The sequence below is a fragment of the Mytilinidion resinicola genome (genome assembly GCF_010093595.1).
Source record: "Mytilinidion resinicola strain CBS 304.34 unplaced genomic scaffold BDZ99scaffold_4, whole genome shotgun sequence".
Taxonomy (NCBI): Eukaryota; Fungi; Ascomycota; class Dothideomycetes; order Mytilinidiales; family Mytilinidiaceae; genus Mytilinidion; species Mytilinidion resinicola.
In genome coordinates, this window is record NW_022985440.1 from 135,998 (window position 1) to 157,281 (window position 21,284).

Sequence of the window (21,284 nt, forward strand, 5' to 3'; positions counted from 1 at the left end):
CTTCAAATCGTAATTCGAACAGAGCAATATGACTGAAATCTGTTGGTTGTTCCCCTCAGGAGATGAATCATCTGATACATGTCTATGTTCAGTCTGTCAGTTCCCATAGTTAGACCTCGCGACGTCAGAGTTGTGATCGAAATTCAGAACGTCAAAACGCCCATACTGTCTTGCCTGCTTCCGTGACTTGTGACGTCTATCTATACTGAACATCATTGGGACGCGGCGGAATCCCACATGGTGAGTTACATGTGCTGCACGGAGTTTGAGTCTCTCCACGGAGCATAGGTATTCTATAAACACTCTACATGTTGACATATTCATTTCTTCGGTATCGTAACGCCAGAGGCCACTTCTGTATACCATGATCTGGGCTATATGATCAGCAGCCAACTGTAGCATCTCATCAGCTACTCTAAGATGCTAATACGCTCTAAATCGCAAGGTTGACGCGCAGCCAACCCCTGCCCAGTCCGCCGCTCGGAAGCCACTCCACGTCGAGCCTCACCAGCGCTTTCGTCTCATTAGCAACGACAGCATCAACAACGCCCTGCACTTCCTCCAGCTCTCAACCGCTCCTTGTCCCGTCGTCGTCAGTCGCTACACTTGCCGGTCCCCGAAGCAGTCCAATCCTGCCCGCGACCCCGCCCTGAATACCCCCAAACACGGCCACGACGCCTACGACATCACAGCCCACTATCAGCCAACTGGCATGGGCGCGATTCACAACTCTCCATGAACCGAGCGGGCCGACAGAACAACACAGGAAAGCCATGCGGTTGGATTGTTCGTGGGGATAAGGGACTCTCATGACGCTACCCCCTCGTGCACCACCTCCATCGCGCTCCATGCCCGGCCAAAGCGACGCGGCGGCCCCAGAGCAGAATGCGCTGCTTCAGCCAACAAGGACTGGTAAGGATGCCCGCTCTCTGTCTGCGGCCAGCTTAATGGCGGGGTCGAGAAGCCAGTCTTTCGCGACCTCTGGGCCTCCACCTGGCTCCTTCAGCTCCGAATTGAGGTCCCAAGTCTCGCGCACCGAGACTCCAAGGCCCGATTTTGGCTCATACGCGAGTCTCCTAGAGGAGGACACGGAAACAACGTCGGAGCAGCGGCAAGCAGAAATACAGGATCAGATTGACAAGGAAATCAAGATCAAGATTGGCTCTGAGAACCTGCTGGAGGCTCTCAATTCCAAAGGATTCAAACAGACCAAGGACCAGCGACAGAAGGTCGAAGCCGAGCTGAACACCTCAAACAGAAAACTCGCTCAACTCCGTCTTGGTTTAGAGGTTGAGATTCAGAGGTCCAAGGATGGGAAGGCGCCGCCCAACAAAACCACCAGCAGGTTGTCCTATCTGTTTCGCAATGCACCATCCCGTTCCCCTTCGCGTAACTTCGGGGTCAGTGAGAAGGAGGAGCCCGAGCCAGAAACAGAATCGCCTACCTTTGTTCTTGCGGAGATTCTTCAAGCTTTAGAAGCCGAATCAATGCAACCAGAATACTACGTGGATCAGCTGAACTCACTCGTCGAGCTATTTAAGCGGCATCCGACCCTCAAATATGATCTGGCATGGTCTGTGTTTGGCCTACGAATGCAAACGATGCTTCTAAGCGACAGTCGTGAAGTAGTAGCTGCTGGGTATAGAGTCGTCAGATACGCCATTACAGACCGAAAGTCTCTGCAGATAATTCGATCTCTGAATACCGACTTCCTGGTCATTCTTTCACTCGTCAAAGCTAGCAAGGCCAGTGTCGAGCGTGAACAGGCGCTTAAGTTTGTTAGGGCTTTTCTTGACGTCAAAGGTGGAGTTCAAGAGATCTCCCGTGCCGTCCTTCGGATCATTGTCGCAGTAGCTGAGCATACCGATGATCGGCTGAGAAGCATGTGTGTTCTTACCTTGGCCGAAATTCTTGTGCGGCACCCAGATCTGCTGGTCTCTGCGGGTGGGATGGGAACGCTTGTTGATGCTCTCGGAGAAGGCAACTATCCTGCAGCGGAGAGTCTTACGGGATCGTTCCTATTCCTCTTAGACACACCACGGAGACGGAAATTTCTACGGTCTGGGCATGAACTTGAGGTACCCTTTGCAATCTTCACTGATTCCGCCGCGATTCATGGACATTTGCACGAAGAGAAGCTCAAGGCTAACGCGAAGGTTATCGCAACATTGCTGCGGAGCTGGCCTGGACTGTTGACGCTTTGTATGAACAATTTCCTAGCCGTCAGGTCTCTCTTATCTTCGTTATACATTCCGACACCACACGTCCGGAACGTCTTGTTGGAACTATTGTTCGATATACTGAGGATAAAACCCCCTTCCTGGTCTTCGTCGTTCCTGGCTGGTCGGAGACTGACAACCTACGGACGAGTTACGAATCTCAAGAATGAGCAGAGTAGGGATAGCCCCACAGCAGAGCCAGAGGATGTCACTAATCGATGGAATCTCATCGATCACTACATTGCCGTCGTCCTGGCAGTTCTTTTGCATTCAGGACTTTTACCCGCTTTGCTCCACGCCGAGGAGGATGCATTGACTCTAGCTTTGAAGAGGAAGACTACATTGCTATTAGGCGAGGTCTTGAAGATGGCGAACGAACTACTTCCGCCCTCATGGAGCGCCGAACTACAAGTGCTCCCTCAGCTCGTTCGGAACGCTGCTAAATTCGATATGGAGGAGCGTTTTATTGCTACCGGGACCATCTACCAAGTGGATAGCGTTAACAGAACGCTATATCGATCGGGCCCAACCACATTCCAAAACACGAAATCGAACAGTAATAAAGAGTCCGAACCGAATTCGCGCCCTTCGGATCAGTCGAAACTTCAAGCCGGTATGCAAATGGATGAGTCTTCGTTCCGTGCTTTAATGGGAGACAGCCAAGTTCTAGCCACTGTCAACTATGGCAAATGGAGATGGGACCTAATTCAAGCTATCATTGAATCTCCTCTACTTAATCCCAAACGGTTGGACGAAGCCCTGAAAACCTCAAAATGGGTTCATCGCGTACTGGGATTCTACCGGCCATTCAAGTACAGGTTCTGTGAGGTCAAGAATACAAAGCCGAATCAAAGATATGTCAGAGCTGGCTCTGCTCTGGTTCTCAGCCTCCTTCAGAATCCCGAAGGCGTCAAATATCTGGCAGAAAGCAAGCTCATTAGGCAGCTTGCTGAATGCCTTTCTCATTTTGACAGAATGAGTGGTCTCACCTCCGAGCTACCCTTGTTCACCGAGCAGCGAATGGAGAACAGTCTCACCGGGGGGTATTTCGCCATTCTCGGAGCTCTTACCAAGGATCCCAAAGGATTACAGATTCTGGAGAGGTGGAAGATTATCAACATGTTTTATCACATAATCGAGCTCGGGGATCGCGATGACATGATTCGAGCATTGCTTAGCAACATGGACTACACTCTCGACGGACATCTTCGCATCATAATCTCCAAGGCCATGACGTCGTGCTCGAAACAGATCCGGATTTTCTCAACGAGGCTCCTTCGGAAATACGCTACGAAATCCATGCAAGCCACGGACTCTGCCGGTGCAACAAGCGGAATCGCGGAATGGGCAATCCGACTGCTTGTCACGCAACTCTATGATCCAGAAATCGAGGTCTGTGAGGTTGCAATCAAGATTCTTGAGGAAACCTGTAACCAGAAAAATTCTCTGGAGTATGTAGTGAAATGCCGACCAGCGCTAGACCATCTAGGTGAAATCGGCGCACCACTTCTCCTTCGATTTTTGTCTACTTCGGTAGGGTATCATTATCTAGATGGACTGGACTACATCACGAAGGAGATGGACGACTGGTTCCTAGGACGCAACGACACTTACGTAGGCCTGATCGAGGCGTCAATGGCGAGAGGGTTAGCAGATATTTCCGAAAAACCACAACCGCAAATGTCTTACGATGACACTCCTGAACACCAGGAGTACGGTCTGGTGCCACCACACTTCTATCGGGAACTCACTCGGACTGAAGAAGGCTGCAAGCTCTTGGAACACAAAGGACATTTTGACGAATTCGTAACCACTATCCGAGAGTTTGGTATGGAAGACGACGATTCTGAAACCATACTGAAAGTGAAGGGCTGCCTGTGGGCGGTAGGTAACGTCGGATCTATGGAGCTTGGGGCCCCATTCCTTGAGAGTTCTGATGTCGTGAAATGGATTGTTCGCATCGCAGAGACCTCCGAAGTAATGTCCTTACGAGGCACTGCGTTCTTTGTGCTGGGGCTCATTTCCAGGAGCCTCCACGGGCAAGAGATACTCATCGAATATGGCTGGGATGGAGTAGTGAACGAGATGGGTGAAGCTCTTGGCTTCTGCATCCCGCTTGACTTCAAGAAGCTATTCACGGTGCGTTGTAAAAACAATCAATCTCTAATCCTAGTACTAACATATCCTAGATCAAGCCATGGGTTGCAGTGCCAAAAGATCTCGGGTCGTGGAAGCAAACTGAAGTTAAAGTAGCTGTCACAGATGACGATCCGTTGAACGCCAGGATACTGAAACTAACGACTGATCTCGGGAATACCGTCCTGGCCAAAAAGGCCCGGACCGACTTGCATGCGTAAGACAATAATGTGAAGACCAGTTGGACCCCGCTAATGTGCGACAGAATCAAAGTAAAGAAGGCGTCTGGGTTCCAAAAGCCGGCACTGTTCTACAAGGTCATGGAAGTCCTCGAATCGCATCACTTCGGTCTCAACGTGTGCCTGTTTGTGTTCAATCTCTTCGACAAAAGAGTGTTGCGACAGATTGTGTTGGAAGAAGAGGACGATTCAGACGACAGCGAGTCTGAATCGGAAGACGAAGAACCAGATAACGGGATGCCGGGCTTCCAGGCCGGATAAAGGTCCAACTATCCTCTGAAAAAGATGAACGGTACGCGTGTATGCCACTGCTTGACGTGCTTCAATCTACTTTCACAAATTTGAGCGTGAGGGAAGCTCTTCACCCTGGGCTCTTTGAAAACTCGTCGAAGCACTCCAAGCAGTGGCAGACAGGTGTACACACAAGAGGCTTTTTGAAGTGTGCCACTTTCTCCCACCCCGCGTGAGGAGTCAGGCCGTCAGCATAGTTCTAGATGCGGATGCTTCGGAGTGCTCCGTGAGTAGTGATGGAATGATCGGATGTTGGAGAAGCACAGACCTTTGTCTCTCGTGATGTTTGAGAGGTGAGAGACATCGGTCTGCTTCGGCTTACAAATCCCGATGCTGCGGTCATCGACAGTGGGTGTCTCTCCTTATGGCGCCTGGTACAACAGCAAGTCTGGATTGGAGCGTCTGCGCAGGAACCAAGCCGACGGGCCAAGGAATATCGAGGCTTGTCTGACTTCCACATGGATCAGTGTCTCAGATGATGGCACGACCAACAGCTCTGGTTCATATGAGGCTGGGTAACACGGGGTCGTTGTACGATAGGAAGTGGTCTTGAGCTAAGGCAGTTTTGGGTATGGGGATGGGCAGTCGAGGCAGCGTTCGGGAGCTGCCAAGCTGTCACGGCGGAATGATTATGCAGTACGATGTATGTGGGCGACGATGTATGCTTTTGTGCTGTATAAGCAGTGTCTGCGTGCAAGACAGATGGTTGGCAGCATCATGATCCGGGGATGGATTTGGCGACATAGAGCTGAAAGCGAAGTCCTGAATGCACCACTGCATGATGCCGGAAGCGGAATGCAAGCTGTCAAGCTATAGAATATTCAAGGTCCGGCGGTGCCTGCGTCTACGTTAAGAGCAACTGATGGATGATCAAGCAAGTGCGTGAAATGCAGCAGGGTTAGTTGATGCGGACTTGGACCCTCCTCCGCCGTCGTTTAGCAGACCACTCGGGCTGGTTGGCCACTCTGCGACAACCTTCTTTCAACGCCGTGATCGATGACGCTTTCAAATGCACTGGTAGCGGCGGGTGGGCGCGACGCAGGGTCACACGGCAGACAGCGCCGTCCAATGTTGAGCATGCCGCAGCAATGCACACGAGCGCATCCCACTGGCGATTTATGAGGGGTCCATGCTGCGCCGTTGAAGTGATTGTAAGAGTGAACGGTCGCGTGGCCTGCCAAGGCGCGCGGTTCCAGACCCCTTCCATGATACCTACACTACACATGTTTGACAGCTGGAGCGGCATCGTTGGTCCCATCTATCGGGCGAACCACGGTTCGAGGCTGTCCCACTGACCTGACAGCATCCAGTGCCTGTGGTGAGGCGTCCCATGGTCCTGTTCGCCCGGCCGTGCAACGCGCAGTGGAACGCACACGCGGCGGTCGATGCCGTGTTCACAGGCCCAAACACCAGACTGCGTGTCGTGTGTTGCACGTCACGCAGCGGCCCTGGCAGTCTCGGGCAGCGGTTTGTGGCAGTCCACGATGCGGTCCCAGGCCTCAGGCTTCTCTTGGGGCTCTGGCGGCTCTGAGTGGCGGCTCGGCAGCCGCGGGGACAGACGTCGATTGCCAGCACGCTCCCGATGCCGTGATCCTGGCCCAGCTGCCTGATGGAAAATCCGCCGCCATCGAGCTGTGCTGCCGGACCTATCACGCCGGGCCTCTCTTCATTCTCTCGCCATCGCCGATGCGCTTGCGCCTGACCGAGCAGCCGTCGCCAAACAATGCCAGAATCGACGACGCCCTTTCCACCGCCGCGAGTCTTGTCGTCGTTGACTGCTACTACATCCACATCATATATGCGTGCCACAGTCCCGGACCACTGCTCACGACACTCTATCCGCACTATATCGACCAGACGCTTGCACGTTGCAAACGCTTGCAAATTGGCGACAGCTGCTTACTAGGTCGACGCCCTGTGCCTTCTCCACACCACATAAAGGCCTCGTTACGCTCGTCGTGACGCTTGAAGACCAAATTGCAGATCCTGTGGCGTTTCGGAATACTGTACACTCCACCCGCAGTTCGCACCACCCCTTGATCCCCATCTCACCAACCCAAATTAAGTTATCTAGCCTCATCCCCGTCCTCTACCCCTTTGGCCTCTACGATCACCTTACAAACCCACGTCTTCTCCTTCTCTCACTGCAAGATATCTTACATGGAGCCGATAAAACGGAACAACTAGTCAACCCCACCGGATGAGCTTGTTACAACGCAAGGGCAGCTCTTTCACTAACGGTGAGGAGCCGTCCTTCGACGCCTCGTTAGGCACGCCGGCTTTGATGAAAGACCATGAAGCTACCGCCGATGTCCAGGAGCTGCTTGCGCTGTCGGCGCATGAAGATGCGAGGCAGCTGGTCCGCCTCATCCAATGCTCGCAATGCTCTAAGCCGTTGAGGATTCCAATCACACTCCCCTGCGGACACTCCATGTGCCGATCATGTCTCCCGGAGCCACGCCTTCGAGAGAACATATCATACCCAGATACGCCTGATCGACAATATGGCATCCCGTGTCCAATTCTGGATTGTGGCGCCGAACATCCCACTGGCGAATGCAATCCGGACGTCACGTTGGCCAAAATTATGGAGGTGATAGCAACCCAGGTGGCGAAACATCAGTCTGTGACTGAAAACACGCCCATTCGAGTAGATGTCTTCTCAAAAACGGAAGAGCAAAATGTTGAAGAGAAAGAAAAAGTTTCACCATTTTCACATTCCCGGATTCTAAATGGGGGACGCCTAGTTTCTACATTTATTCTGGCCGAGCTCGGAGAACTTCCCTTCGACTCGAGCGTTGCTTACCAGTCTCTGGCTACGACCGACGACGATTATCAAACCCTGGACGCCTCTTTGTTGGACAGTCTTCGGGAAGCGGCTCACAAAGAGCTGGATTGCCATGTCTGCTACAACTTGATGTTGGAACCTACCACAACGCCCTGTGGGCATACCTTCTGCCGGAAATGCCTTGCACGCGTACTGGACCATGCCAACCTTTGTCCAGTCTGTCGACGTAGTCTCTCACTGCCTCCGTCCCTGGTGTCCCAACCATCCAACGGCCGCCTCGTCGATCTCCTCAATAGTCTTTGCCCGGAGGTGATGACTGCTCGTGCCGCTGCGGTCAAGCTAGAAGAAAGCCTCGAAGGGACTGCCCTTAACACACCCCTTTTTGTATGCACGCTTTCCCTGCCCGCCACACCAACTTTCCTCCACGTTTTCGAACCCCGGTATCGGCTCATGATGCGACGCGCACTAGATGGCAACCGCCAATTTGGAATGGTCATGTACAACCGATCCAGAGCACCCCAAGGAGATCTCGGAAACGTACCATTCATGGAATATGGGACGATTCTCGAAATTACCAACGTGCAAATCCTCGGCGACGGCCGCAGCTATGTCGAGAGCAGGGGCGTTGGCCGATTCCGTATCCGCGAATATTCCATGCTGGACGGCTACTACGTTTCGCAGGTAGAGCGCGTAGAAGATGTTTCTCTAGCAGAAGAAGAGCGCCTCGAGGCGGAGGAGACGACCACAGCCTTGGCTGCTGCGCTAGAGGCCCAGATGCACATTGGACAACATCAAACAACACCAACGCAAGAAACGCCCGCATCACTAAAGCAGTTATCGACGCGGGACCTGCTTCTCAGCGGCATCGAATTCATCGAGCGCATGCGCGCTAACAGCGCCCCCTGGTTGAACGAGCGGATCTTGATCGCCTATGGCGGTCCGCCCGCCGATCCCGCATTGTTCCCTTACTGGTTCGCGAGCGTGTTACCGATCGCCGAGGACGAGAAATACCTCTTGCTAAAGACAATGAGCGTGCGGGAGCGGCTGAAGATAGTGAATCGGTGGATCCAAAGGATCGAGCGCCAGAGGTTGGTACCCGCTCACTCTTCTCTTCCCCGTTTCGCTTCTGCCGAGTGAGGTCAGGCAAAGCGAGGCAAGGGGTCAAGATATCTAGTAGCAATGCGAAACCATGGCTTGTGGCATTTAGTTATAAATGTTCGCGGTGCATGTGTGTATAGCGCCTCTTGCCTAGCAATGCCTTGCCTTGCCCTGCCTGGTCTGCCTGGTCTGCCTTCCCTCTTTCGCTAGAAGTATGAGTTAGCGTTTCCTGCTAGCATCCGTGCTGATAAGATGTGTTGCTGACAGGATGTCTGGAAACGCTTGTACAGTACTATAACCGTTGCGCGCTTTATTACAGTTCTGCGCTGGATCATGTTTATTGGGATGCTGGTGATGCCGTTTTGGCCGCCTTTGTTACCGCCGGAATCGGACGCTCCGACATAGACCTCTCCTCGGATGGTCAGCTACTTATTCCCGGACAGTCGGTCGAATACTTCTTATATTCGAGTAACCCTTTCCGAATTTCCTTTATTATATTATATCCTCGCATTACATTGGGTTCGGCGTTTCTCGGTGTGCTAGTACTCCTAGATTTCATCAGTGACGGCTACATGCGGAGAAGACTCCTCAAAACGAATGAACTCTTCGAAAAAGGTCAGAGAGGGAGGTTCTTAGGAGTATTGGTAGGAAAGCTTTCGTTTAGGTTTTTAAACGCGCATTGTGGCTACTTCACATTTGGCTTTAGAATGTTTCTTATTCTCTCGGTGCATATGCATTATTTCTTTTGTTTTATGACAGCGGGTAGTCGAGAAGGCCCTTTGCTTTCACTTATGGAAGTGATTAGATGCAGCACTAGTGGCATTCTCCAAACGCTGTTGCTGTCTTCTCTCGAGCTAGATTTGGGAGGTGTGTAGACTACGATTCAGAAGTCATGGTTCAGACGTCGGTTTCGGACACCAACGAGGACATTGTAGATACGAACGAGATATCCTGTTCAAAATGGCTACTATGATCTTATAATTATCTACACCCTAGCATGAACGAGATCTAACTACATGCGCGAACTGTGGTTCCGAGACCCTATATAAATCACTGCAGTGAATGCTTTTGAGCCTACGCGGGGCGCAACGTGGCACACTCTGCCGCCTCTTGACCCCACAGGGTGGGCGAATCCCACACAAAAGGAGCAACGTATATAACGCCACAAAACCAAGGACTCGGGAAGGGCCAAAGGGCTACCCAAAAACAAAAGAAAATTTCGCGTTTGCGACACAGACAAGATTCGAACTTGCGAGGCCGAAGCCATCAGATAAACTTGAGGAAAATTCAAGTCTGACCCATTAACCACTCTGGCACTGTGCCTTTGGTGAGAATAATCAAGTCTGCCAAATTATACCATACCTGTAGCCTAGCCAACTTGTGAGGCCACCAGCGATATTTTCATCAGTGAATCAATCACGAAGCATGCATGAGTTTGGGCCGCCAAGCACCACCACAGAACTTAGACGAGTCAGAGAACCCGCACTATCATTCACAAAGCCGCCTTTCTATTTATAGCCCACGTATCCTCCCCCTCATCATGAACAACCTTCCCCTCCCCCTCCAACTTCCCCAGAATCTGCACAACACCCCTTTCCGCCGGCTGCCACAAACTCTCGGGATAGTCCTTATAAATCACCTTTACAATCGCCATAGACGTCACCCCCTTGCCCCCCGCATCCTCTAACACAGCTAAGACTTGCTCCTCCCGCTCCTTGCGATGCTTGATATACTCCAACACCTTCGCCTTGCCGTCCTCGATCACGGGCCCGTGGCCTGGGTACGCCCGCCCGCCGAACTGGGCCGCCATGCGATGCAGCGAGTCCATGTAGGTGGCCAGGTCCTCGAACACGGCCGTGCCCTGCCCGAGCACGTTGTCGCCGGTGAACATGGCGTCCTCCTCCGCCAGCACCAGCGCCATGTGGTCCGTCGCGTGGCCCGGGCAGTGGAACGCGCGCAGCGTCGCGCCCTCGGTCTGGAAGACCTGGCCGTCGGCTATGTCCAATTGGCCCTCGGTCGGCTCGTTTTTGTAGATCTTGGTGGCTGGGGAGATGGAGAGGAGGTCGGCGACGCCGCCGACGTGGTCCGGGTGCCAGTGCGTGAGGATCGCGGCGGAGATGGTGATGTCGTGGGCGGCGAGCACGGAGCGTAGCGACGCGAGCCACGCGGGTTTGCCTTCGCCGGTGTCGAGCAGGAGGCGCGTGGGCGAGGTGCCGAGGAGGTAGGTGTTTGTGCCTTTGTGGGATAAGCTATTGCTCCAATTCTATCCCTCTACTTTGCAAACGGGTGGGCGGTTTGTCTACCTTGGAGTTGGAACTACGGGTCGTTAGTAATGGTTTTTTTTGGGAGGAGCTTAGATTCGGGGTGACAGTACTTTTCCGGGGTTTCCTCCTAGGATCCGCACAACGCGGGGAGATAGCTTCTCGATCTCAGGTAGAGGCACCAAGGAGGCCGCCATCATGGAGGAGTAGTTGCGGCTCGTCATGCTGCGCGGCCAGCGGCGGAGGCATTGATATCTCACTACCATGCTCGAGCCGCGAGCACGCAAGCTGCGGGAGCGCGGGGACCGAGGTGTCACCATGCATTCGGAGTTTGGAGGGGTTGGATTGGTGGGGGGGTGTGGTAGGGGGGTTTAGTGAATACGTTTGGGATAGTCAGGCAATTCTGAAGGTTGATCATCAGGGTTCTCAGTCACACTTGTCGACAACAGAACACAAAAGGCAAAAATGGATTCTGATGATGAGATACCGTACGTGCGCTCTGTGTTAGGTGATTAAGGTCTAATAGAAATATAGACAGCTTTCAGCAGGCGCGCTGAATGCGCTTAAAGAATTTTACGGTGATCGCGATACGAAGCAGAAAGAGTTTGAGGATTTGAAAGCGCAGGCCGAGAGTGATTTTGATGGGGAAAAAAAGCTTTCTATGGACGCTTTTACTGAGGATTGGAATGCTAGCCAGTTCTGGGTATGATGTGTCGAATTTTTATGTGGTGTTGAGAGCTAATAGGAGAAAAGTACAACGACGAGACGGCTACATTGCTTGCGGAACAGCTGTTAGACGGTGCTACGGATGATTCGTCTATTGTTGTGGTATCGGCGCCGAGTGTTTTTATCCAGCTTAAGAATCTTTTGGTAAGTCTTTCAATAACTGATTCTTCTTCTTCGATTCGTATGTTTGCTCTCTCTATCCACTTTAGTCCTAGGGTTGATTCTTATGCTTTGCAAGGCATCCCGCAAGTATAAATGTCGGCCGCAGATGACGCTACTGGAGTTCGACGAACGGTTCGCGGTCTTCAAAGAGTTCGCGATGTACGATTTCGAGCATCCGATGCGACTGCCACCTGAGCTCAAGGGGAAATTCGATCGAATCATCTGTGATCCTCCTTTCCTTAGTGAGGATTGCCAGACCAAAGGCAAGCTCCCATTCTGCTCAGGATACCACTCGATCTTGTTCACTGATGATTGTTTGACAGCCGCTCTGACTGTACGGTGGCTAGCGAAGTCCTGGACCACTGCGTCTGCTGGAAGTAATCCATTTCGCTTGATCGTGTGTACCGGCGAACGTATGGAGAACCTGATAGGGAAACTGTATTCCAAAACCGGAATCCAGACTACTTCCTTCGAGGTAAAGCATGCGAAAGGACTCAGCAATGAGTTCAGATGCTATTCCAACTTCGAATGCTCAGCCTGGGAATGGGCTACGAAACCTTGAAGATCTATCTCCAGGCTACACAAGTCTGAACAATCTTCCGATAAACACTGGTGTCATGTTCAAAAGTAGTTTCCCTTTCATGGCATTCAATACAGACATTTCGATAAATTACGAAAAACATAACCGGAGCTTCCTCAACCCCACATCAGCTCAGACCTCTCCATCTCCATCAACGCTATTCAACGTCACGTCACACTTCAATTGTCAAAGCACACGCAATTCACCATGGCCGCTGCCTGTATATTCTGCAAGATCATCAAGGGTATGCTCCCAAATCCCTCTACTAATGCCCATCTAACCTTCAAACAGGCGACATCCCTTCGATGAAGATCTTCGAAAGCGACAAGACCTTCGCATTCCTCGACATCTCCCCTCTAAGCAAAGGCCATGCTGTACGAAATCCCTCTCAACCCCATCCCGAACCATTCCACGATTCCTAATACTCTTCCACCAGCTCGTCATCCCCAAATTCCACGGCGCAAAACTCCACGACATCCCCGACGACCAGCTCCACGAGATCTTGCCCGTTGCGAAGAAGATTGCGCTAGCGGTGGGGGCGGAGGACTACAACATACTGCAGAACAATGGGCGGATTGCGCACCAGGTGGTTGATCATGTTAGTTGCCCCATATTACGTGACGGGTGAATGGGTAGAATGTAGGGGAAATGTGCTGATGGATTGCTTCAGGCCCACTTCCATATCATCCCGAAACCAAATGAGAAGGAGGGATTGAGTATTGGATGGCCGGCTGAGGATGTGGACAAGGACAAACTGGCGAAGCTGCTGGAGGAGATCAAGGCGAAGATGTAAGGACTGGAATTGGGCCGGATGCTGGACATGGAGTATACTTGAGAGGAGTGGATGGGAAGGACCATGCCACAAGAATGGGGCGGCTCTCGAAAAGTCGGCGATACACGGCTATCTAAGGCCCAAAAATCAGAAGAAGTATCAATTTATCACTCTGTCCATTCACAATATAGCAGTCGCGACGCTGTAAATCAGGCCACTGAGTTGGCCTAATTGTAGCACCATTGAGATGTGCTAACGGGAGCCAGTCCGTCCGATTTGGAGTCGGTTTTGACACGCTATTGCGGGATATTGTATAATAGACCTTCTACATTTGCTCGTTTGGAAGGATTCACTTACATCTTGTTCGCATTCTTGAAAGTATATTGGAGGGTGTCAAACGGCGACAGTGTAAGTTTTTTCAAATTTCTCAGACCAACATCAATCGTTATACACCTCTACCTTTAGTGCTTGCACGTTTGCTGACTCCGACGGTTGTAAGATATGCCCAAGCCCTGATCAACTATAGGCGCTCAATATGTAGCATACCTATTCTATCACCTCACCTCATACCATACCGACAATATAAGCCCTCAACAGCCTACATTAAGCTACACTCATTAATTACTTGTCCTCCGGATCCACCCTGCACACACCCCTGCGGATTCACAATCTGCACCGTGTCCTCCGCAGCTTTACACACAAAAATGCTGCACCCCTGCGGCCGGTCAATACAGCCAGTGCTCCATGTGCTGATCGATATGCGGCCTCCCTGGGCCTGTATCGTGCCGAAGCGCGACGCATTGACGGTGATCATGCTTCCTTGGGCCTTCAAAGTTCCATAGAAGGGTGAGTTGATGACGATATGCGAGCCCTGCGAGTCTATGGTCCCGGAGAAGGGTGAGTTAAGAACAATGTGTAAGCCCTAGTCGATAATAGTGCCGGAGAAGGAGCTTTCGATGGTGACTCTTGACCCTTGAGTGTGGAGAAAGTCGGTGGTTGGGGAGTTGATGGTGAGTGTCTGGCCGACGATTCTATGAGGGTAGGTTATGGGTGGGCGTGGTCGAGTGGAGACGGGTGTTCGATGCCAGGTCGGTCTTATGGTCGGTCTTATGGTCGGTCTGATGGTCTGTCTTACCGGCGCTCTCGTCTCGGTCGAGGTCTTCGATTTCTGGATGGCATCGGGCAGACTTTGCTTGACAAGATAGTCTATGGCGCTCGTGGATCCCTCGTCGAGAAAGTCGTTGTCGACGTCGCCGGTGCATCGAAGAAGCGGCCCGTCGATGCCGGTCGAGTTCCCGGGTGTTCCTGCATCGTCGTCGTCTTCGATATCGTCTTCGACCCTTGCGCGACGATCAGGCTGTTTCTCTGCTGGCGGCTCGGACACTTGCTGGGCAATCTCGGTTGCCTGTGACGGTTCGGTGCTCGGCTGGTCTCCTGCTCGCAAGCATTCTTCGGCATCTAAAGCTTCCCATTCACTCGAATCGGATTCAATGTCTCCACATATTGTGAATGACGACGAGGACATTGTTGCATCTGTGTCGGTGGGCGACGAAGCGAGGGGGGATTCGGGCTGAGCTGTGCCATTCACGTGTCGTAGAACGCCATTGATAGCACCCGTGATGAACCGCATTATAAACGAAGTCTAAAAATTCAGGCTTTGAGGTTGCGAAATGTGTGAAGATAATTGGACGGTGGGAAAACGTGTTCATTTGTAGGAAGACTGTAACCATGGTTCATACCTTCCGTACCAAGAAGATAGACCCAAGTTTAGAAGGAAAGGTCTCATGACCTAGCACAACTCACCCTCAGATTGACCACTTTTGCTAACGCTAATTCAGATTCACGCATTTTACCACTCCTCGACAGGCTCATGGATGGGGACTGAGTGCACATATCCAAAGGGCTTCACGCATCAATCCCCTTCTTCTCTCCATCTCGCTCACCCTTTTCTCCGTTTCGCTTACACTTTCTTCCATCTCCTTCGCCATTCTCTCCTTTGCCCTTGTCCTCAACTCTTTCGCCCACGTCTTCAACAGTTCCGTCTCCTCCTCCACCAACCTCCTTCCCTTCCACCACCTGTTCAACAATGTCCACCACAGCCTTTGGCTGGCTCAGCATCAAACTATGCCCAGCCTTATGCATGACAACGTCAATAACCCCCCCCAGCTGCGTCGCCATCGCCATCGCCCAGGCTAGCGGCACCGTCTGATCGTTCTCGGATACCACATACAGGCACTTGAAGTCCCCCTGCCACGGCACATACCGACACGGCTCCGTAAGTGCGCCAAAGGAGTGGTAAGGTGCCAGCCTCTCGTACCAGTACGTCTGGGTCTCGGCGTCGAGGTCGTTGTAAAATATGTTCTTGATGATAGAGACATCGGAGGAGAGGTACATGTAGGGTTCTTCATGCAGGGCCCAGGGAGGGGGGTTATTCGAGGGGGCAGCTTGCTGAGGGCAGGTGACGGGTTTGAGAAAGGCGGCGAGGTAGATGAGGGCGAGAATGTGGCCGGTTGGAATTGAGGGGGGCTCTAGGCTTGGATTCTCGTTTGGGGTTCCTGAGATCGAATGGCCCTTCGTAACATCTGGACTCTGGGTTTTCTTTGGAGACTCCAAGCTCGGGTTATTCTTCGTAGCACATAGTAGCTGATCTACCTCCGTATCATCTAGGCTAGGTTCGCCATACGTGGTTGTAGACTTTGCGGTTTGAATGCTGACACCTGGATTGCTCTCCTGGTTTTCCTGTGTGAATTAGCAGGGTCCTTTCGGCTTGATGCAACTACCTAAATCCGATCAAATGGTACAGAATTGAATTCACAATCTTAATAAACGCTTCGTTTACAGCTACCTGAACGGGTGAGCCTTCACCGTTGGCAGTCGAGTCGGCTTTGAACTTCGAAGGAAGGCCTTGGACTGCTTCACCTGCAGGTGTTCCAGCGTAGCTATGTGCAACGATCACAACATCTTTGCCCTGCTGGAGTCGTTCGGTGACCGCCGAGCGAATAATGGCGATGTCCTGCACTCGTGTTTCTGGCACTGGATCTCCGCCTGCAGATGGCAGCTGGAGTGCGCAGACATCAGAGTACCCGGCCTCGAGGAGGAGAACTTCGACGGCGGCGTAGATGACTGGGCGGTGCCAGGCACCAGGTATCAGAATGATGGATGGTTTCGTAGTCGCCATCTCGATGTTCGAGTGTTAGTGAAGAAGTCTGGAAGGTAGTTGATGCTGGATTTGGAAGAGTGTATTGGAGGCGAAGAGGTGATTTATGTGAGAGGTTAGAGAAGCTATACAGACGAGTGAGAAGACGCACTTATAGTTACATATAATAGGTGAGACACTTGGTAGATACGAAACAGTCAATCATAAGCGTTAGAACTCCTCTTTGGGCTAATGGGTGGCCGTATGCGCAGGACACTGATAGGCGTGTAACATCTCAGTCTTGCCGTGAGATATCGTAAAAAGATTTCTTCGTGTCTATCAAGAATGTTATAGCGGCTGCATATGTGTGGGAGGAACTTGATGCTTTTTGTTGTGCATCGACCTTGACGCGGATTGGCATGGCTAGTGGTCCCTGCTCAACAGCTCGACTTTATGAGACGCTTGTAAGATACAGTATCTCTCTTGCCGTGTTAGGATAGACCCGCATGTCATGAGTAAGCTGGAAGAGACCTCGAGAAACAGTATATATACTTGTGTTATAGCACTGCATGAAGCGTGCACCGTTTAGATTTCAAGCTTGAGAGGACCCGGGGAACAAATGGGAGAATCCGATTTGTGTTAACTTATATTTGTACGGCTCGAAAACCGTTTGTATCGTACATGCCACCGTATCGCATGGGGTATAAAGAAAAGGTTGGCTTATTCTTGTTAGTCCCGAGGCCTCTCTGGGATCAGGTCTTGTAGTCGTGGAGAGCATCCGCCTGCTTACCCAAGATCAAATCCCAATAACCGGTAACCGTAACCAATCGATTGAGAGATCATAATGCTGATATCTCCTAGTTAGCCGATTTCTATTCGATCAGCTCATCTTCGGTGCTTCCCATCAGCCCCATCCCGTCCGCCGCCCTCGTGATTCCAGCCCTCGCGAAGGCCGCCCTTGATTTCTCTGCGGCTTCCTCGTCAGTGAGCCGCAACACTCCCATATTCTCCAACATTTGGCGTGATTCTTCTTCTGAGACACCTTCGATCCGTCCCTCCTCTACTTGGACCATATCTGGCTTATGCATTGCTAGATGCAAGCCCATCAGAAAGGCGTAGATGTTCGCGTGGAATCCTTTGATACCAAACTTGGAGCGTGCGCTCTCCATCGTCTGCTCAGAAATGATGGACGGGGAGTCGTCTGGAGTGAGCTAGAACCACACTCGTCAGCAACCCAGCTCAAAACCATAGTATCCGGTAGAATATGCGGAGACTCACAGCCAAAAGGTAACTCTCTCTCACCTCTGTCCAGTCAGCAAGTTCCTGTTGTAGATTTTCGGGTTCACAGAACAGGGTCTGCATAGCATCCACTGCCTCTCGGACCGCTTCGTCCTCCAACCCGTCGCGCGTAGCGTCCAGAGGCGGACATCCGACAGAGAAGATATCGCGGAACAGATCTTCGCCACTCACACCGTAGATCAAGTATGCTTCTAGGGCAGCTTGCAGCATCCATTCGCCTGCTAGCTCTAGCCATTCGTTATTCGCAGTCCAGTAAACCCCAGCCCAAGCGGCCGTCATACAGAAGAAGTCGGTCATGAGATCGTATAGGGAGGGGCACATCGATGTTCCATAGTACTCCTTTGCCCACAATTCGGGATCAGACACTCCAAGTTCGGCAGCCAGACGGAGGCGGTTGTCATAAAGCTGGTGATTGGAAAGAGGAAAGTCGGTGTGCGGATCGAACGAGATGGGTAGGAGGAGTTCTGATGTGAATGAATCGCGGCTGGACATGAAAGCGGCCAGGCCCTTGTTCTTTTTGCGCGTCTTCTCCAAAGAAGCAGCAGTCGTGAGATTCGCCTCAGGGTCTAGTCTTCGAGTGAAGAGAAGCACGAACTCCAGTAGCTTTAGCCGGCTAGCCATCTCAGTCGGGACAGCATCAGCGCCGTGGGTCTTCGCGACCCACATGATCCAATCTGCAGCCCATTAGTCGACCGATATCCCTCCAAAAGTAAGACTACACATAGGCGAAGAAGTGATTTTAGACATACGATTAGTCATTTCGATCTTATCCTCAGGCATATCCCAGGCTTCGATACGCGTACCTCCGATTCTGGCCTGCTCAGCTATGAGAACGGACTCAATCGTTTTGAACGCGAGAAAATCCAGGATCATCAGGTCAATGTCTAGTTGGTCGGATGGATCCAATGAGCGGTCATGGTTGAAGAAGCCATTGAACGGACCAAGATCTTGATGTAGTCGCCGCTCAATGATGGCGTCGAGCTCTGCTTCCACATCCTGGCCATCCGTAGAGAATGAATTCCCCTTCACTTTCATTATGGCTGTCGTTGTCGTCGTAGCAATCGGGCAGTCGGTCGTCGACAATCCAAGGCTCTTGATCACCCAAGAAACCCTTGAAGTCCTCGCGCTCCTCCGGATTGACGATCAAGTTTGTTGTTGAAGAAGGTGAGTGAAAGTGAGAAGGAGCGGAAAGAGCGGGCAGGGCTGATAAAGGTTATCTACGTAGAATAGTAAAGAAAGTGAGATAGAAGCCACTGCTCAATAGGAACGCGCTAAGCAAACAATAGCAAGTCGCTGCCTAAGGCTAATTTCACCAAAAGAGAGTGAAGGGAACGGAGGCCCCTGAAAGACGTCTGAAAGGTAAAAAGAACGTGAAGAAGTGGAGTCTGCTAGCATAGCAGCAGCCACGGCGATGTGCTATATAAGGCGCACGGTAATTAGCATTGTGCGCAAACGGCACAGGGGTGCAGGTGGCGGGTGCGCGCTGAGATGAGGTGCATAAGGTTCCCAGCAGCAAAGGTGAAGCGTGAAGCCGTGCCATCGATATCTCTTGGCGATCTTATCTACCCGTGGACTAATTCCCGCAGCCGATGGTCCGATGATGACATTCACTCTACTTGAAGCTTCCTCGTAGCTATATCCTCCTTCTACCCCTCCAATCCGTCATGAGCCGCCTACGCCATGCTCTCCAAGAAGCCCGCCATCCTTCTATCCTCCTACAGCAACCTCTCGGCCCTCTATAAACCCTCTTCCTCCCAATCTACGTCACCATGCCCCTCTACTCCCCTCTGTCGAACCTACGTGACAGCCTCCCAACAATCCTCCGAATCAAAGCTTCCCTCCCATGACGAGGCTCACGACCTCCATTGGCCCGCTCCGGCACATCCACATACCCTCCCGTCTCCCTATCAAATTCTCTCTTGCGCCCCAGGCACACCATATACCAAAGCACGCTTCTACGCCCTAGTCAAGCTCTACCACCCCGACCGCTTCCATGACGCCTCACCCGCCGCTGCCCTCCCCCAGCACACGCGGCTGGAGCGGTACCGTCTCCTCGTCGCCGCTCACGCTTTGCTCTCCGACCCCGCCCGCCGCTCCGCCTACGATTCACACGGAGCTGGCTGGGCTGCCCCTCCGCGATCATACACAACACCGCGGAAATGGCCACCAGGCCAAGACCCAATGAGGAATGCGACGTGGGAAGACTGGGAGCGGTGGCACTCTCGCCAAAACGGACAGGAGCCGCAATCACCCGTCTTCGCCTCCAACTTCGCCTTTTTGAGTTTCATTGTTGTGCTCGCATGTCTAGGGGGTGTTGGACAGGCGACAAGAGCGAGTAATTTTAGCACGAGTGTGCTGGAGCAGACCGATCGGAAGCATCGGGAGGCAAGCCGGGAGCTGATGACGCAGCGACGGGCAGCGGTGGGGATGGACAAGGGTGCACAGATTCAGAGTCTCTTGCGAAGGGCGGAGCTGGATGGATATACGGGGCTGACGGGCCACTCGGTAAATAATCCCGAGAGGTGTAGCACAGAGACTGTGAGGGAGAGGTGAGGTGGGAATATCAGTCTCTTGTCAGAGAGCTGAGTCGTCGAATGGAGGCATGGTGATGATACTTACGGCCATTGGGTGTACATACGGATGGATTCTTGCTTTTTGGATCGAGGAGATTGGCTGGGTGGTCATTATTTTGGTGATTATCACCGGCGTTAGGCTTGCATAGGCGACACGCATCCTGGCTACGTCCTGGATCTGTACGGAGACACAAATCAATAAACTGTGCAAGATAGACTAACGAAGAGTTATAAATTGGTACGAGCGACGAGGGATTTCCCGCGGCATGCGGACTGACAACTCTTAAATATGATCGTCTTGAACTACAGAAGACCTCCGGTTCACACGATTAGGCGCGGAGTCAGCTTTGTAGAACGTAATCAAGTTCCAGAACGATTTTAATTAAACTGCGGACAGCTTGTCGTGAGAAACTCACTGCCCATGCCCCTGAGCATTTCTCTCGCACATGATGCCTAGCCATTGGAAGGGACATCTCCACCAATGAAAATCATTGTAGGAGCCTCGATCAGGGCTGTGGTGGTGGTGAAGGTGAATGTACAGCAAAGTGCAAAAAGAAAGCAAACGAAAACGCAAAAGCTAGGTGTCGAACACCTAAGTTGTGTTTCCAAAGATTATGTAGTACGGTTTTGTGCGCACCTCGCGGCCACTTCTGGTAAAAGGCAAGAAATGGGTTTGTACAAGGCGTCGCACCGTACAATTGAGCCATTTCAAAATAAAACATCTATGTACTTGAACACTTTCCGGAGCCAGTCCCGCTTTTTGCAGTCCATGCTGGACGCACGTGACTGCTCCCTTCCGATCCCCGCCACCCGCACTGGCACTGTGCGCTGTGCGCTGGCCGTTATGGCCAAGCTGGTCTGTCGTCGCTGCTCTTGCGGTTTGGCATCCTTGTATTAGTTTTCTCGAAACGTTTCATCGTGCGTACCAGCAACTGTAGTGTTCCGTCGCCTCACCTTTAATTTCGGAGAAGACGAAAGGTTGTGGGAACAACGGCGCCAAACTT

The 21,284-nt window shown here is 52.0% G+C and overlaps 10 protein-coding genes and 1 non-coding gene across 11 annotated transcripts; 6 read left to right on the forward strand and 5 right to left on the reverse strand.

The window, feature by feature from the left end:
* Positions 1 to 809: 809 nt before the first annotated feature.
* On the forward strand, positions 810 to 4,855 carry BDZ99DRAFT_380684 (uncharacterized protein; the record flags this gene model as incomplete). Its single annotated transcript, XM_033715198.1, has 3 exons — positions 810 to 4,358; positions 4,409 to 4,572; positions 4,621 to 4,855. 3 exons carry the CDS (start codon positions 810 to 812, stop codon positions 4,853 to 4,855), a joined length of 3,948 nt encoding a protein of 1,315 aa, XP_033580655.1.
* Positions 4,856 to 5,747: 892 nt separating this feature from the next.
* BDZ99DRAFT_553513 (uncharacterized protein) lies at positions 5,748 to 6,966 on the forward strand (the record flags this gene model as incomplete). Its single annotated transcript, XM_033727097.1, has 2 exons — positions 5,748 to 5,763; positions 6,120 to 6,966. The coding sequence occupies 2 exons, from the start codon at positions 5,748 to 5,750 to the stop codon at positions 6,845 to 6,847; spliced, it is 744 nt and encodes a 247-aa protein (XP_033580656.1). The 3' UTR covers positions 6,848 to 6,966.
* BDZ99DRAFT_506630 (uncharacterized protein) lies at positions 6,791 to 9,154 on the forward strand. The gene is made up of 2 exons (XM_033724183.1): positions 6,791 to 6,907; positions 6,960 to 9,154. Exon 2 carries the CDS (start codon positions 7,086 to 7,088, stop codon positions 8,808 to 8,810), a length of 1,725 nt encoding a protein of 574 aa, XP_033580657.1. The 5' UTR covers positions 6,791 to 6,907; positions 6,960 to 7,085; the 3' UTR covers positions 8,811 to 9,154.
* An 845-nt stretch (positions 9,155 to 9,999) lies between these two features.
* Positions 10,000 to 10,094, reverse strand: BDZ99DRAFT_t27. Its single transcript has one exon. It is a non-coding gene; the product is annotated as a tRNA-Ser (tRNA).
* A 169-nt stretch (positions 10,095 to 10,263) lies between these two features.
* BDZ99DRAFT_472866 (Metallo-hydrolase/oxidoreductase) lies at positions 10,264 to 11,229 on the reverse strand (the record flags this gene model as incomplete). The annotated part of the gene is made up of 3 exons (XM_033721797.1): positions 10,264 to 11,006; positions 11,075 to 11,087; positions 11,146 to 11,229. The coding sequence occupies 3 exons, from the start codon at positions 11,227 to 11,229 to the stop codon at positions 10,264 to 10,266; spliced, it is 840 nt and encodes a 279-aa protein (XP_033580658.1).
* Positions 11,230 to 11,497: 268 nt separating this feature from the next.
* BDZ99DRAFT_485863 (uncharacterized protein) lies at positions 11,498 to 12,482 on the forward strand (the record flags this gene model as incomplete). The annotated part of the gene is made up of 5 exons (XM_033722739.1): positions 11,498 to 11,520; positions 11,567 to 11,735; positions 11,786 to 11,902; positions 11,997 to 12,183; positions 12,244 to 12,482. 5 exons carry the CDS (start codon positions 11,498 to 11,500, stop codon positions 12,480 to 12,482), a joined length of 735 nt encoding a protein of 244 aa, XP_033580659.1.
* A 113-nt stretch (positions 12,483 to 12,595) lies between these two features.
* BDZ99DRAFT_223186 (HIT-like protein) lies at positions 12,596 to 13,789 on the forward strand. Its single transcript, XM_033713447.1, has 5 exons — positions 12,596 to 12,744; positions 12,792 to 12,874; positions 12,937 to 13,098; positions 13,171 to 13,680; positions 13,772 to 13,789. The coding sequence occupies exons 1-4, from the start codon at positions 12,708 to 12,710 to the stop codon at positions 13,291 to 13,293; spliced, it is 405 nt and encodes a 134-aa protein (XP_033580660.1). The 5' UTR covers positions 12,596 to 12,707; the 3' UTR covers positions 13,294 to 13,680; positions 13,772 to 13,789.
* Positions 13,790 to 14,194: 405 nt separating this feature from the next.
* BDZ99DRAFT_516350 (uncharacterized protein) lies at positions 14,195 to 14,902 on the reverse strand (the record flags this gene model as incomplete). Its single annotated transcript, XM_033725068.1, has 1 exon — positions 14,195 to 14,902. The coding sequence occupies one exon, from the start codon at positions 14,900 to 14,902 to the stop codon at positions 14,195 to 14,197; it is 708 nt and encodes a 235-aa protein (XP_033580661.1).
* Positions 14,903 to 14,978: 76 nt separating this feature from the next.
* Positions 14,979 to 16,450, reverse strand: BDZ99DRAFT_567450 (alpha/beta-hydrolase; the record flags this gene model as incomplete). Its single annotated transcript, XM_033727685.1, has 2 exons — positions 14,979 to 16,011; positions 16,118 to 16,450. The coding sequence occupies 2 exons, from the start codon at positions 16,448 to 16,450 to the stop codon at positions 15,178 to 15,180; spliced, it is 1,167 nt and encodes a 388-aa protein (XP_033580662.1). The 3' UTR covers positions 14,979 to 15,177.
* A 748-nt stretch (positions 16,451 to 17,198) lies between these two features.
* On the reverse strand, positions 17,199 to 19,184 carry BDZ99DRAFT_436124 (uncharacterized protein). The gene is made up of 3 exons (XM_033717524.1): positions 18,457 to 19,184; positions 17,687 to 18,381; positions 17,199 to 17,619 (listed from the first exon to the last, which is right to left on the reverse strand). Exons 1-3 carry the CDS (start codon positions 18,740 to 18,742, stop codon positions 17,281 to 17,283), a joined length of 1,320 nt encoding a protein of 439 aa, XP_033580663.1. The 5' UTR covers positions 18,743 to 19,184; the 3' UTR covers positions 17,199 to 17,280.
* A 131-nt stretch (positions 19,185 to 19,315) lies between these two features.
* Positions 19,316 to 20,735, forward strand: BDZ99DRAFT_459478 (uncharacterized protein). The gene has a single exon (XM_033719172.1). It carries the CDS (start codon positions 19,388 to 19,390, stop codon positions 20,258 to 20,260), a length of 873 nt encoding a protein of 290 aa, XP_033580664.1. The 5' UTR covers positions 19,316 to 19,387; the 3' UTR covers positions 20,261 to 20,735.
* The last annotated feature ends 549 nt before the right edge of the window (positions 20,736 to 21,284 follow it).

Excerpts from the sequence above, each read along its gene's own strand:
- BDZ99DRAFT_506630 (XM_033724183.1), top strand. The coding sequence starts at position 7,086 with ATGAGCTTGTTACAACGCAAGGGCAGCTCTTTCACTAACGGTGAGGAG.
- BDZ99DRAFT_223186 (XM_033713447.1), top strand. The coding sequence starts at position 12,708 with ATGGCCGCTGCCTGTATATTCTGCAAGATCATCAAGG. Across the intron at positions 12,745-12,791 it reads ATTCTGCAAGATCATCAAGG|GCGACATCCCTTCGATGAAG; the intron begins GTATGCTCCCAA and ends ACCTTCAAACAG. Across the intron at positions 13,099-13,170 it reads CGCACCAGGTGGTTGATCAT|GCCCACTTCCATATCATCCC; the intron begins GTTAGTTGCCCC and ends GGATTGCTTCAG.
- BDZ99DRAFT_436124 (XM_033717524.1), bottom strand. The coding sequence starts at position 18,742 with ATGAAAGTGAAGGGGAATTCATTCTCTACGGATGGCCAGGATGTGGAA. Across the intron at positions 18,382-18,456 it reads TAAGATCGAAATGACTAATC|ATTGGATCATGTGGGTCGCG; the intron begins GTATGTCTAAAA and ends AATGGGCTGCAG. Across the intron at positions 17,620-17,686 it reads GAGAGAGTTACCTTTTGGCT|CTCACTCCAGACGACTCCCC; the intron begins GTGAGTCTCCGC and ends GTGTGGTTCTAG.
- BDZ99DRAFT_459478 (XM_033719172.1), top strand. The coding sequence starts at position 19,388 with ATGCTCTCCAAGAAGCCCGCCATCCTTCTATCCTCCTACAGCAACCTC.